The sequence below is a fragment of the Ananas comosus genome, linkage group 12, assembly GCF_001540865.1.
Source record: "Ananas comosus cultivar F153 linkage group 12, ASM154086v1, whole genome shotgun sequence".
NCBI lineage: Eukaryota > Viridiplantae > Streptophyta > Magnoliopsida > Poales > Bromeliaceae > Ananas > Ananas comosus.
Window position 1 is genome coordinate 1,019,266 of NC_033632.1, and position 15,953 is coordinate 1,035,218.

The 15,953-nt window shown below is 34.3% G+C and overlaps 2 protein-coding genes across 2 annotated transcripts; both read right to left on the reverse strand.

The window, feature by feature from the left end:
- LOC109718846 (protein trichome birefringence-like 33) lies at window positions 2,377–7,454 on the reverse strand. Its single transcript, XM_020245290.1, has 6 exons — window positions 6,934–7,454; window positions 6,205–6,395; window positions 5,051–5,222; window positions 4,210–4,409; window positions 3,747–3,905; window positions 2,377–2,928 (listed from the first exon to the last, which is right to left on the reverse strand). The coding sequence occupies exons 1-6, from the start codon at window positions 7,141–7,143 to the stop codon at window positions 2,589–2,591; spliced, it is 1,272 nt and encodes a 423-aa protein (XP_020100879.1). The 5' UTR covers window positions 7,144–7,454; the 3' UTR covers window positions 2,377–2,588.
- Window positions 9,395–14,825, reverse strand: LOC109718848 (zinc transporter 8-like). Its single transcript, XM_020245292.1, has 3 exons — window positions 14,020–14,825; window positions 10,951–11,100; window positions 9,395–9,852 (listed from the first exon to the last, which is right to left on the reverse strand). The coding sequence occupies exons 1-3, from the start codon at window positions 14,695–14,697 to the stop codon at window positions 9,547–9,549; spliced, it is 1,134 nt and encodes a 377-aa protein (XP_020100881.1). The 5' UTR covers window positions 14,698–14,825; the 3' UTR covers window positions 9,395–9,546.

A 15,953-nucleotide genomic window follows, 5' to 3' on the forward strand; every position in this document is an offset into this window, starting at 1 on the left:
TTTTCTTTCTTACCAACCAAGCTCAAATTGTTTGTTAAACTTTTCTGTCTCTCTTACCAGCCAAGCTCAAGTTGTTTGTTAAACTTGAAATTTAAACTTGAGCTTAATTAATTATATATATAGCTAAAGGTTGATTTATATGGCATGAATCAAACATAAAAACGCTATCCAATGGACAAGTAAAACAATTATACTTAAAAATAAAAATCGAGATAGAATGAGAGATAGAAAATATAGAAAAGCGTTACAACCGTGAACCATGAGTTACATGCCTTCTCTTATGTAGCAAGAAAAATCCGTGAAACTCAGGATGGATAGCGCATTAGACGAATGGGAATTAACCATTCAAACTCAAAATTTGATGGTCGTTAAGTTCCGCTCTATTTTTTATCGTCTTTGGCGCTATCCCTCCTGAGCTTTACAGATCCTTCCATACTTCTCTGTTCCATGTTTCAAAGAGTACATATGTATCATATTTAGAAAGAGAGAAACAAAGCTTTAGAAGAAAAGGAGGAGGAGGTTGAGTTAATAGGTGCACAACTTTAGAAGCAGGAGAAAAGAGGAGGATGAGAAAGGATTGGAGCCAAGGTGGTGTATTTATAGGAGAGCATGGTAATGCATGCATGTGGAGAGCACGTGAGAAGGTCATTGCACCAGTCACATCTCTTTGACATGGTATGTATATAATATATATATATATATATATATATATATAGAGAGAGAGAGAGAGAGAGAGAGAGAGAGAGAGAGAGCACTCCTTTGTTTTAAATTTAAAGAGACAACACTCTCCAATTTTGTGCCACGAAGGGCACAAAGATTATTGGGTCTTCACATTTTCAAAGCACATAATGTGATTACCTAAAACCATCATGCATGCCTTGGTTTGTGCATTTTGCAACACTGCAAAGGTAAAAAGTTAAAAGTATACATAACTAATCTGAATTATAACTTAATTTAAATTAATTATTTACATTTTTTAAAAATTTTTAAATTTTACTATTTATTCTTTTAATTTATCTTATTTGAGTCAATTAATCGATGGTATTTTGACTTTAAAATTTAAACTAATTACTTTCTTTAATGAATATATTAGTTGAAAAAATTGTATAAAGTATACTAACTAAATATGTAATGATAAGCGCTGTATTTAAATTTTGAAATGAAAGTGTCTTTAACTGACTGAAAAGTTCAATTGTAAATCAAATTTTGAAAGATTGAATAGCCAACTCAAAATGGTTTATATTTAAGATAAATTTGTGTACATTTTTATTCACTTTAAATGTTAAATGAGAATTGAATATAATGTTTTCTACCACTTAAGTTATTAAATTTAACGTATTATTTCTTGTCGAATTGAAAAATTCATAAGATACTAAATTGATACACTTTAAACCACAAGGTACTAAAGTGAAAAGGTGCGAAACCATAGGGGTGGTACTTGAAGTTTATCCTAAATTTTACATTTTTATTATTCAAAAGTTATTATTTTTTTAACACTTTTGTATCATTTGATATTTTTTAATATCAAAATTTTGTTAATTTTTTTTAAAAATGCTTAAATAATAAAGCATAAAATTTGGGCATAGGATATATGTGAGTGTAAGAGTAAACATTTGTGGGCTACGATGTGTGTATGGGCCTCGGAACTTGGACCTCGCCTCATGGCTCATGGCTCATGGCTCAGTTGCCTCTCTCGTGTCTCACAACGCGTTGACTCTCCGTACTAAGAAATTATCAAATGGACCCGGTCCACCACGTCATATTAAGGCGATACGTGCATCTAACCGAGCATTTTGGTGGGCCTTTTTTTTTTTTTTTTCAGTTATTTCTTAGAAGAATAAATTTTTTTGAAAAATATTGTTTCAATATGAAGTTGTTATTATATTAGTTTGAACAGACTCTTTATTATTTGATATATGTGATACAATAGAATTGATTTGGAGTATATATTATGCAATATAACTATTACACGTTAATACTAATTGTGGGCCATTTCTTATAAAATTTTTACTTTTTGGATACCACACAACTAATATTAAACCTCCTCTCTTCGAATAGTTAACAACATTTTATCATCTCTTTTTTTTTCTTTTTATTTTTTCTACTCGGTGCATGTTGTATATGATTCAGCTATTATTCAACATGCATATCGAAAAATATTACACTTTCAAATTTCAAGAAAATGATATAGAAGCAAATAGCTGTGGTCTACAGCTATTAATTACTCTACCTCCATTCATCCATTCATGCTGTGCAAATGGAAAAGATCTTCAATGCAATTAATGGTCATAATATAGTTCACAGTAAAAATAAAATAAAATTGAAACTGCCTCAACTCCCAAAAAAACACAACCCCTTAAATTTTATCTCATCACAAGATTCAAGAAAGATCATGATGTTCATTGTCATAGATTAATTTGTTTTTGTTACACATACTTTCTCACTGTTTCTCCATCAACCAAATTGGTCCAAATAACCACAAAAAATGGAAAAAAAAAAAAAAATTGAAACCCCATCCTGGTACATATTATTCATCTCCTCTATAACAACAATGAGTGGTGCTGCACAATGAAAACATTTAGAAACAATCAAGGAAAGAAGAGTTTAGCATACAAAAGTTCGTTCCAGGTGTCCTGCAGACCGGGCAAGCACCAGTGCACGCAATCGGCGTAGCTCCTGGGGTTCGCGAGCCGTTCGGGCGTCAGCGGTGTCCACTGCTTCTTGTATATCTGCGTGTGCGCGTCTTTGCGGTACTCTGAGAGCTGGGTTATGTTAAGGAGAGTGATCGGGACGTGCGCGGTGGCGAATACCTTCTTAATGACCTGCATTATACCTTTGTTCGAGCTGCCCCCCCAGTACGTCGGATCCGTGATCGGAGTTGTTTCGTTGTAGCAGTTCCCGTCAGGATCGCCTCCCCATTCTTGGCTCCTAACAAATGATTTTTTGTTTAAATTTCAAATAAAACAATAGGCTTTTTGATCTTAAGCTGAGAATATGAATTGTAAGTTAAAAATCAAAAAAAATGTGTCAATCAACAAACAATATCCAGTTTACATCTCATATGCAGCAAATGGCTTTTTCTCCCTGTAAAATTTTAAGAACACATATAATGCACATAATTTCCTGGCTTGTGCTTTTTTTGCTTTTGCATTCAAGTATATGATTTATCTACATGCTAATTACCAATTAATGAACATTAACTTGTTGGGATGTGTTCTTAAAATTCAGGTGTGACCCTGCACCTGCCATTGGAAGGTGCAGGGTCATATTCAAGACTTTGTTGAGATTGTATCCGCAATGCATTGCAAGCCGATGAAAAATTACGACAAAAAAAATTCTCATTACAAAATAAGTTTCAACAAATCACACTAATCGAACTAATTCTTTTTTTGATCAACTATGGCGCAAAGCACTCAATATCAAACGGATTCTTTGTTTGGTTTGAGAACCGTCTCTCCATCTACTTACTCAACAAATTAGGACCAGCTTTTTATTGGGTCTACATTGACAAGACCCCAAACCTAAAAGCAAATTAATCACTTCATTTGTGGGCCAAAAAATGCGACCAACCAACCAAAATTGAAAGAAGAAGAACAACTCTACGGTGGTCTTCTATGTTACGGTGACACCACGTTACTGTATCTCAGTGTCTCAAGTCAATATATTTTATCTTTTGAGAAAGAAGTATAACAATTTCTTAAAAAATTAATGATGAATTTTTTTAATAACTCTACAAGTCTACGTACCGTGTATGAGTGGGAGACATGGTGACGAAGAAAACCCTGGTCTTTTGTGGGTCCACGTTCTTGTCCACCCACCTCACCACCCTCCTCAGGGACAACCCATACGCGTTCTCCGTCTCCATCTCCGTAATATTCTTCATGTCCCCTTCAAAAGATCCTCTCCTGAAAAAAGCCAAAAAAAATCAAACAAAATTGTAACTTTAGTTTGACACTTCTTTCATTCATTATATTTGTCTCTTTTTTTTTCTTTTTTTTTTTTTCAGAATGACTCACTATTCCAGTTTTATTTATTTTCTGAGTAAATCTCAATTTACACTGTATACTTTGTGGTTTATTTTATAATTTTTTAAAATCACATGATGGTAAAGCAAATGCGCCAAATAACATGCATTTATTAGAAATTTACCCAAAAGCTGTTTGGGGCATTTTCACAAACAGATGGTGGGCAAAAGATAATTGAACTTACAGGATCTTCATCCTGGAGCCGGTCATCCACCAGAGGTAGGTGTTGAAGACGAGGAGGTCGACCCCTCGCCAATGGCGGGCGTGCTTGTTGATGGACCCGGCGCGCACGATGCGGTCGCTGATGCGGTGCACCACCGCGTCGTCCGAGTTCGACTCCACCAGGAACGGCGCCCAGTAAAACTCGATCGACGCGTTGTACTCCTACACACAAACACACACAAACAAACAAACAAACTCCTCAAATTTTTTGACATGGATGGTCCTCAAACTTTTGCTTAATTACACTTAGTTCTCTATTTTCGGATCGCAGTCGCAGGTGAAAATTTTCAAATAAAAGTATATATTAATCGTTTGTCACATATAATGCATTATTAACAACGCACTCTAGCTTTAAAATCCGTGCATTAGACGTGATGAGTAGTTTAATTAAATTCTCTTCCTGAGGAGACTTTCGAAGTCTGCGAAAAAGACAAAGATATCAGTGCTGGACATGGGCCGATCCCACCCGTCCATCCGTCAGCAGAATGCACCGTGCCGTCCATATGATGACAGATTGAATAGGCCAGATGTGTCACGTCATCAAATGGACAATGAGATCACCATGTGTGCAGAGAGAAAAAAAAATTATGTACGAGACTATAAAAGGATGTTATTAGCTTAGGCACTAGAGCTACTCTATGCTAGTTTGGCCGAGAAATGTTGCTCGCACACTCCAGAGTAGAATGTAAATACTATGTCCAATTTCGTTTACTCTATTTGGCAAAAATAATTTTCCAATATTGGTAACCGATTAGACAATTTAATAGATAATCACTTTTAAAAAAATAAACAATCATTAATACCTTTGCTTTGAAGACGGTGAGAGAGCCGTTGGTCTCGATGGATTTGGCGTCCTCCGGGATGATCCGGTGGAGCAGGCACACCATGGAAACGAACTGGCCGCGGTTGAGGGAATCGCCGACGAACATCATGCGCTTGCCGCGCAGCTTCTCCAACATGAATGTCGCATTGAAGCTGCAACATTTTAGAGTTCCCTTATGATGTAAGATCTCTTACATCGCATTCTTTCTTTTACTTAATTGGAAGAACCAAATATTTATTCGCTAATAAAGGCGAGCATTATTCGGTACAAACTGAATTATCAAACTTAATTGAATCACTTTATTTGATTTGATTTGGATTTGGCCATAAATAATGATAATTTAAAACAACAACACAGTGGTTGACCAAATACAAGATGAGGTTGGTGATTTGATCCTTTTCCACTACGGCGTTACCCCACCACCTCCGAAAAGGGCCAAAAAAAAAAAAAAAATCCAAATGCCCAAAAGAATTGGGTGGTGTTGCATTGGGGCCAATTTGAGCGACCTTGTGTGAATTGTGTGATTTGACAACGGAAAGTGTTTGCAAAATTAATTGGATCATCACATGGAAAAGTAACTTTGTGGTCGACCATTTCAAGCACAATTATTAACGTCCACTTTACTTTCTCTCCTCTTTTTAATATTTGGATTCAATTTTTCTGCAGAGAATATTTTTTAGTTGAAGTTTAAATTTTAAATTTTAAATTTTAAATTTTTAATGGTAATGTATGCTAAAAGTTAATGCCAATTCTATGCTTTTCATTTATTTGTTTTTTGTTCCTTTGAACTTCTCTTCTTGACTTTTTCTCCAAAACCTGCCGACGTTGAGCTAACTTCCACCTAACTTTGACGATCTCTTTTAAGTTAAAAAACAATTAATGCTCCGTTTATTCATTGGAAACTCCGCTCAAATCGATTAATCGACAAATTAGTTCATTCCAATATTCCAATGTCAAAATTGTAGAAATGATTTTGCAGTACTATGAGAGTACATAGATACCATCTACTGTAAAATTTACTCTCGAAGGAAAGAAAGTATAAGCATAATATTAACTGCACAAATTTTAAAATTTAGAAAGAGAGCAATATAGACAGAGTAGCTGCACGAATTTTAAAATAGTGATGAAACTAACCTGGGGAGTGAGCAGCCGTGCGGCTGCCACCGCCAGTGCTGGTATCGCCGCTCGGGGCGGCCGTGCTCTTGGCACGTCAGCTGCGGCTGGATGTACGGACACTCCTCCTCCTGGTACAACGGCCGCGCCGCCTCGTCATACACCCACTTCCCCTCGAAGACATTGCAAACCCCCTTGACCTCATGATCATCCTTCTCTAATCCAAAACGCACCATAGTTATTATTATTATTATGGAGCTTTTGCTTATTTATCTCTTATCAAGATACTCTTCTAAAATCTAGTCCCATTAGTAAATCATTAGAAAATTAGAAATATTTGAAGAGATTTTTCAAAATTAATGAGGGTATTTTGATCCTCTACAAATAAAATATTTTTGAAATTTTAAAGGACATATTAGATACTATCCCTATTATTATTATTATTATTATTATTATTATTATTATCGTAAACACAAAAACGATTTGTTTAGAAAATGAAAACAAAAAAAGTACTGTTTTAATTGAATCCATGATATTTTTGCACAGCAGGAACGGTCCAAACCATTCATTTTCCACGTTGAATCAACAATAAACTCGACTACAGCGCATCACAAAAAAAATTCGTGAAATTTGGTTGCAGTACAAAATTCTCTCTACAACTGAACAAATTCTTGATTTTTTTTTTTAGGGGCAACTTACATATATACTTCATGATATTTTTTTAGGAGAAATTAAGAGAGAGGACGCAACCTGCTGCTGCTGCTGCTGCTGCTGCTGCTGCTGCTGCTGATGATGAGGCGACGGCACCGATGACGAGAGGTGGTCGGAACGGAAGGGGAGGCGGAGGATGCAGCTCAGATCCTCGCCGTAGAGGAATGCGACGAATAAGATGAATGATACTGTGATGAGATATGAAGATATATGCCTCTTATTTCTCTGTGAGAGGAGAGGAGGCTTCATTGGCCTAGCTCTTTAATTCCCTCTTTCTTCCAAGCCAGATCAAATTAGCACTTATTATGCCCCCACCCTCTCTCTCTCTCTCTCTCTCTCTCTCACTCTCTTTTGTGAGAGAGCTGATAAGGTGTTGTGTTTGTTAAAGGGATCCAAGTATTATAGTGGATTAGAGAGAGAGAGAGAGAGAGAGGGAGGGATTTGGGGGAAAGGGGAGGAGGGGGTGGGGGCGGATGCAGCTAAAATGGAAGCTAGGAAATCATGAGTTCATGACATGTGGGAGCAAGTGTCCACTATCAATGGATAGGCACCAGAGAAAAAATGCATGCCCCATTAAGAAAAAAGTTATTGTATACCTTGAAAAGCATGTATATCGTACACCCCACTTATTCTAAGAACATGTTTTGCTAATCACACTGACGTGGCTAATTAAAAATATCTTCATTTTAGGGTGAATGAGATATACATTGTACGTTCATTTGCTCCCTTGTTATGTTGCTAGAGCCTTTTTAAAAATTATCTAATCATGTTTTTTTTTTTTTTTAAGAGATAGATAGCACGCTATCCGTTTCGTTTATTTCATTTAGAAATAAACTTAGCTGAAAATATGAATTAACTATGATTCGAACTTGGGTCTCGAATATCAACTACCAAATCCTTTGCAACTTGCTCTAGAGACGGTCGGTTAATCATTTTTTTATTTTTTACAATTGTATGATCCATCTATCGTCCTTTTTTATGATTTTAAACTAATTAAAATAAACTATATAGGAGAAAAAAAACCTCCCAACTTAAATTAATTAGCAAAAATTTTGCAGTAACAAGAGTGCGAAATATTTCGGTTTATAAATAAATTCTTCAATTTGAAAAATTTACAAACAATAACAATAGAGAATTTAATTATTAGGAAGGAGAAGTCTTATTAAGGTGAGGTCAACAAAAGTCATCCAACAAATATCATTTTATTGTTCAGAATTATTTAATAAAGAAGCCACATTATCTGACTAAGTTAGTCATTACTCCCTCTAACTCTTTTTGGTTTATTATGTTTTTCTTTTTTGAAAAATAGTTCCTTGGCTCGCAAAACCCGTCATTACTGACTCGTCCAATCAAGGATTAGGATAATTATTGATATCAGAGCACAATTGAGTTTGATTTTTATTTACTGACTAGATTTAAACAGATTTTAGTGTAAATAACTTTATTAATTTTATTTCCACTGCATAAACGTACAACACTATTAATCGCTCTGTCATTTCACTTCCATATTGGTACATTTGTTGGATATTTATGTTTGGTGAGTTGCATAACATACAAAAAGAAAAAAAAAAAAAATAGAGGAGTTAGAGAAAAGGTACAAGTTTGGTGAGAAGTGATAAAAAAGGTTGATGGATTTGGTGGGTATATCAATGTCAATAGCTTGGAATAGAGACACATGCATGTGACTTGGTGAAAAGGTAACACACCCCTCCCATTACTATTTACATCATTATTTTTTTTTTTAAAAAAAATTACACACTATATATGTTTCATTTATTATGTAAATAAGTTTAACTGTATAAAATGAGACAGCTAAAATTTAAAATATATAAAAAAATTTAAAAAAATTTTAAAAAAACTAGAATTAAAGTAGAAAAAAGCGTCAAAACAAAAAGTATAGATAACTGTCAATCTTCTCCCGCTCTATAAAAATCGACCTACCCCTTTACCAATATTTCAATATGATAAGTAGTTGAAATAATGTTAATAGATAAATTTTTAAAAATAATATTATTATTTTTTGCATGCGAGATTACACCATCATCATCATCATCATCATCATTATTATTATTATTAGCCTTTTGTGAGTGAACTAGTGAAGTGCTTCTACTTTACTATAACAACTCAAACAAGAGAAAATCCACTTCCAAGGCACGCCTCCGAGTAGCAGTTGTTCTCGCCAGGTCAGGTTGGGACGGGTCATGCTCAAAATCAATTTGGACCAGCCCTGATCTTAGGAGGTTCGAATTTTTCGGATCAGACCCAATTACTCACACGTAAAGTTGCTTTTATTTCTACTTTTATAGCTAGCAAATATGGATTCTACTTTTAATGCTTTTTATTATTATTCTGTTGTTGAAAAAAAGCCTCATTAGAAAATTTTCACTATATATAGGCTCTTTAGTATAGGATTAATTTTTCTCGTTGTACTATTCAATTCAGACGACCAAAAAAAAAAAAAAAAAAAAAAAAAAAAACAACTGCAGGTACTAATATCTCCTCAGAAAAGAATTTCAAGTGAAAAATGTTATAATCCTATTCTGTTTTTTGTTGAAACAAAAATATTATGAGCAAAGGTGAAAGCAAAATATTATTGTAATGTTCGCGACAATTCGGGCGGATTTATGTATATGCATATGTATATATATCGCTTCAAGCCCATTTTGCAAGGAGAGACATCAAACCAGCCCCTGTGAGCAGGCATACGTTGATCAGAAGCTGCAGCTTCCCTTTGCTCTGCACCCTGGGGTTCATGAAATCCTCGGCGAGGAGGTCGACGAGCGACATGTAAATCAGAATTCCGGCGGCAACGGAGTTCAAAAGGCCCTCGACCATTAGGGCGGTCGGGCTGTTCTCGTTGTAGACCGACGATATGCCGATGCCGATCGCGATCCCGCCGGGGGTGGTGAGAGAGAAGAAGAGCACCATTGTGATGATGGACTTGAGTTTGAACTTAGCCTGCAATCAAAGAACAAAAAAAATGTCAAAATTTTAATTTTTATTAGAGACTTTCACAAGTGTAAATGGGCCAACATGGGGTGGTCAACTAACCTAGACTCACACCCAATGAACCCAAGCTTAAGGTTTTGGACTTTAACCAGAGCCCAATTGTGAAATGGGTCATTATTTGTAGTTTGCGGGGGGGGGCGGTTTGAACACGTATGTAACACATCAAACTTATTTTTAGAAATCGTAATTACTGATGCATTTAATGAATTTTATTTAAGAGATTTAAATACATAAGAGAAAGGAATATATATATAAAATTGGGCTGAAATACTATTAATAGTATTTGGCCTTTTTTATTTTCGGTTAGGATGATAGTAGTTTTCTAGAATTTAGTAGTGGTCTCTTAGGGTTGAGTGGATAGTTAGTTGAATATTATGATACAAAGAATGAAATTGATCAACATGCAGATATAAAGGATCAATAGTAAAAAAGCTTAAATACTATTAATAATATTCCAGCTCAACTCATATTAATATATATATATAGAGAGAGAGAGAGTTGAGTTGGAATGCTAACGGGCTCTATTACCGTCCATTTGTTTTCAATGCTGGAACCTCCAAATCGACGATCGGCACCGTTAAACATAATCTATACCACTTGAAGTACTTCGAAATTAAATTTTAAATCTTTTCGACATTATTGGCCTAATGATCAAATAGCTTCAAAATTTATAATTTTAATGATCCATATAAGACATTTTCTTGTTTAATGGCATAAAGATATCGAAATCAATTGAATTTTGATTGAAAAATTATTTAAACTATTTAGAAGAAAATCTATACTCTTGATCTAAACCATAAGATTCCTATCCATCATATTTTAAAAAATATTTATTTTCAGCCATTCATTTTTGTGTCTATTTGATGGACAAGAGAACAATATAAAAAAGACATAAAATTTGATTTCTAGATCCTTCAGATGGCAAAGATTATGTTCAATGATGCCAATCGTCGATTTGGAGGCTCTATCATCAAAAATAAATGAGTGACAACGAAATCCATTTGCTACCGATAGTATTTTAGCTCAACTCTATATATGTATATATACCTGAACAATGCAGCCTCCAAGGCCCATCCCTTCAAAAAATTGGTGAAAGCTCAACGCAGCAACGAGTGGTCTGATGGTGGAGGGGCTGTCGGATGCACCCAAAGAGATCCCAATTATCACCGAGTGAACTATAATACCCAATTCCAATACCTGTAATAAATAACCACATTATTACAAAAACAAATTCACAAAATAATAATAATAATAATAATAATGAAAAATCTACAATTAAAAGTAGGCAAGGCTTCGTTTTGAATTGTGGGGAGATTGCGTTACTTGCGGTGACTAGTGAGAAAGTACGATGGAAAAATATCATGTTTGTTTCCGCACGTAATATTGCGTTCCGTATATTACTATGAATCGGTTATGATATATTTTCTGCGGTCCTATCGGAGAACGCAGAAGGATATCCCCTTTTTTTTTTTTCGTAACTCCATTTTATCTAAAAGAGTCAGATAAACCTCAAATACTAAACTAACCCTAAAATGTTTAGAGACTCACAGCTTATGGGCCATTCTGATATAGCCTCCTCAACTTTCAGTTTTTTTTTTTTTTTTTTTTTTTTTTAACACTCAATTCATTTTACTTAATGAATGAAACAGGTAGCTCGCTACCTATTTCTCAAAAAAAACTTTCAGTTTTTTGATTAAGAACTCTTTTTCAGGAATTAAGTGACTTTAGCCCAAAAATTTAGAAATCTTATAAAATTTAATAACTCAAGCAAATGAAGCAGTAATTAATAATTTAATTTAAATTATTAAATTTGATAGAGTTTTTAATTAAACTAAGTATAGGATTCAAATAAAAAAAAAATTGTTGCTAAGGTCTTATTCAAAAGAAAAAAAAAAATTTGAGCGGGTTGGAGGGGCCTCCATACATTTTTAACTCAAAATACGGTAAAAAAAACTAAAATTTTATTAAGATATTATTAGGCAGTGTTAAATCCAAAATTTTATTTATTGAAATTTGAATACACGGTGTGATATTTTATTATTTTCAGTAGGATGCTGGATTGTAGTTAGAACAATTGGTAGAATAACTTACTCTCCTAACAAATTACGTAACTGGGAAACTACTAAAAATTAGTTCCATAAATCGCTCAATTATAGTTAGAGTAGAGTTATTCTCCCGAGAAGTTCATTACACCAGCATGGCCAAAATAACAGGAGCGATTATGTTTAGTTAATAATTTCATGTGTAAAAATTTCTCTACAGGACAATTTTAATTATTTTGTGACTAAGAGGACGTTTAGATTGGCGAATCTTTATATCCAATGTAACTCAAGTGTAATTATATTGGAGTTTTTCTAAAGTATAATTATTTTTTCATTATTTCTTTTAATGTAACTTATAAATTCTGAAAATTAAATTGAAGCACTTTTTTATTTATTTTGGTATGCTAGTATGACTAATTTTTAAGTTTTGTTGCTTATTTTGACTTAAATAAGTAAATCCTCTTACCTCCTAAATATAATGTTTACCCCCATAATATCCAATATATTAAATAATTAAATTCTCCATTATTATTTAAAAGTAATCCTAACCAATTGTAAAGAAGGTAATTCTAGCACATTATAAAAAAAGTAAAATTGAAGTTTTAATATTTAATTAATTTTTTTTAGAGAAGGTTGAGTGTGATGAAACTTGAGTTTGACACTGTAGAAGGAAAAGTCAAGAATATGTAAAGTGGAGTTCTAGCGTAATTTGAGTTATATTAGTTTTTTAACTTACGCCAAAACAAATATCGAAAGTTATGGAAATTGAATTTCATTCCCCACTTACTCTATGGGCATGTTTGGTTGCCAGAAATTCGTCGAAATGAAAAAAATCATTTTTTTTTGCAAAAGTGATTTTTATAAAAGTAACTTTTAAATTCGATTGTTTGATTGATTATAAAGTTTAACATGAATACTATAGTTTTATAATTTTTGGATTTTTTAATTATATATAACGAGGTAAAAATATAAAAAACAATTTATACTTGCAATTTAAATTAAAAAGTTTAATATATATTTATTTTTTGAATTAAAAATTATGTCTTAAAATTTAAAACTAAACTTAAATCTAAGTTGAACTTATAATTAAAATATAAGACACAAATTAAATTTACAATTTGAACTCCAAATTTAAGTTATAAAACTCATAATTGAAATTAAATTTTAAAATAAAAGTTCAACACAGAAATTAAAATATTTATTCAAATTTGAATTCATAATTTGAATCGTACTTTAATTTACACTTTGATCTTAAATTGTGACTTCAAATATGGTTGCACAATTTGAATTAATAATTTAAATTTAAATCACAATTTCAATTGAACATTTGAATTCATAATTCTAATTCGAAGTTCAAACTGAAACTCATTATTGAAATTAAATGTAAATAGCAAATTTGAATTCCAACTTAAAATTTAAATTTCAGTCAATAATTTGAATTTATAGTTAGAAAAGTTTGAATTCAAAGTTCAAATTGAAGTTTTTAGCTAAAAGTAAATTGATAAAAATTTAAATTTAAATTTAAATTTTAAAGTTCAATTTTAAATAAAAAATAAATTTGAAATTTAAATATAAAGTCACAAATTTGAATTTAAGAATTTTACATTGAATTTGAATTTATAAATAAAATTCAAAATATGATAACGATATTAATTCAAATTTAAGGTGAAATTTAAATTTATAAAATAAATTTAAAGATTAAAGTGAAGATCAAATATAATCTTTTATATAACCTCTTAAATAAACTCTCCACTCGGTCTATATCAGCTTTTCTATATGAATGCATCTAAAGATATTCGCTTTCTATATTCGTGCAGAAAGATGAATAGGTACACTTAACTTAATTCTACCTATTTGATTCCTTTGAGCTTCATATTCGAAGTTGCGATCACTTGATAAATGACACTGTAAAATTATAAAACTTAATTTTTAAATAATTTTAATAACGTAATTTATATTTAACGAAATCGATTTGCCAAATCAAATATTATATTGTCAAAAATAAATTATAAATAATGAGGCGGCATCAGTGATTTGGAAAGCGAAAAGAGTAGACAAATAAGCACTAACGCACCTGAGAGATGACGCGGTGGCGAATGAGTTGATCCGCTGCGTCGCCGTCGCCGTCGCCGTCGCCGGCGGCGGGCACGGCGTGGCCGTGGGCGTGGCCGTGGGTGGCGTGGGTGTGGACGTGCAGGTAATCGCCGCGGTCGGCGCCGTCTGCCGTCTCCGCCGCCTCCAAATAGCGCACCTTCGCCGCCTCGTCCCCGACCGCCCCCGCCGGCGCCGGCGCCGCCGCCGCCTTCTTCCTGGAGTGCATCCGATTGAAGTAGCCGGTGGCGATGGTGTCGACCATCAGGGTGGCGATCGCCCCGACCATGGCGCCGAACCCGGCGAAGGGAAACTTCTGCCAGACGCTGTCGTCGCCGCCGAGGCAGTCGGAGGTGAGGTCGTCGAACGCGTCCGGGAGGATGTGGATGAAGCCGGTCGCGAGGATGACGCCGGCGGCGAAGGCCTTGATCGCGAAGAACACGTCGCGGTCGGGGCGGAGCGCGGGGACGGTGCGGCTGAGGTGCGGCAGGCAGCAGCCGATGGCGCCGCAGACGAGGATGGAGACGAAGGCCGCGATCTTCAGCGGCAGCGCGCGGGACCTGTCGCGGTCGCCGTCGCCGGCGCTGCAATCGTCGTCGCCCGCAGCGAGGGGGATGAGAGAGAGGGCGAAGAGGAAGAAGAAGAAGCGGAGAATTCTCATTGTTTAATTTGTCGTAATACTACTAATACTAGTAATACTAGTAGTAGTAGTAGTAGTAGTATCGTTAATAGTGGGGGAGAGAAAATATAAGAGGGTATGTGTTATAGGGTATAATATATATATATATAATAATAACAAGGAAGGAAGGGTTGTGTTAGTATGACGACATATATAGGAGAGTAACATAGATATCTCCGAATTGATAGGTTTTGTTAACCGCAGATTTTTTTTTTTTTTCTTTTTTTTTTTTGGGTGTTATTTAGGGAGGTAAAAAAAGTAAGATAGGTTTCTTTTAAAAAAGTCTCACTTACTGAGTGGGGTTGGAAAAGAAGGAAGATGTGACGATACGGTGTCGACACTTCTGAAGTCGCCGTAGACTGCGGGGCTGTACAGCATTAGGTCCCGCTGCGGCGCGTTCAAACAACAAGAGAGCGATTCGGGAGATCCGTTAACAAATTAGCCGCGGAGAAATTATTGCGTGTAATTAACGATCTCCCTAAGTAAGGCTTAATTTGGTATTGTGAATTGTGATGTATCTGATATTACTAAATAAAATAAAGTTAAGATAAAAGCATATAAAAAAAAAAAAATTTTATGGAATTACAGAAAATATATCGTAATCATTATGTACGAAAATAAATAAGATATTTTTTCATCGAACTTTCTCACTGCATATAACATAATCTTTCTCCAGCCCTAAACGAAGCCTAAATGACTTATATTCTAGTTTAAGTACTTTTTTTAAAATATTATGGTATATTTTTAATTATTAAAATTTTATGCATTAGTGGACGTTATGTGATGGACGGTTTGGTGAGAAAAAAAAATAATATTGTTTTTCAAAATCTATCCACGAATGCTATCTCTACTGCTCATTATATTAGTCGTAACTCGTAAGTCATATTAGAGCACCGGGGAAAGAGTAGGCCGATTTCTGTACAGTCGGTTGATGTTGCATTTGTTACGCCTTTTATTTTGACGCTTATTCTTTGCTTCTTTTCTCCTCTTTTCTTTTAGTTCCTTTCTCTTTTATTTCGTTGTCCTCCTGAGATATTAGCTGTCTCATTTTATGTAGCTAAATTCATGCACCTAACTAATAAAGCAGGTAACATGCAATTCATCTCTTAAAAAAAAAGAATAATAATTTTAACATTTCAATGATAGTATATATCTTAGATGTGGAGTGTACTGAGATTTGCACACACACCAGGTGCAATAAATAGTTTCCCTTAGTTACTCACCTGAACAGGTGGCTG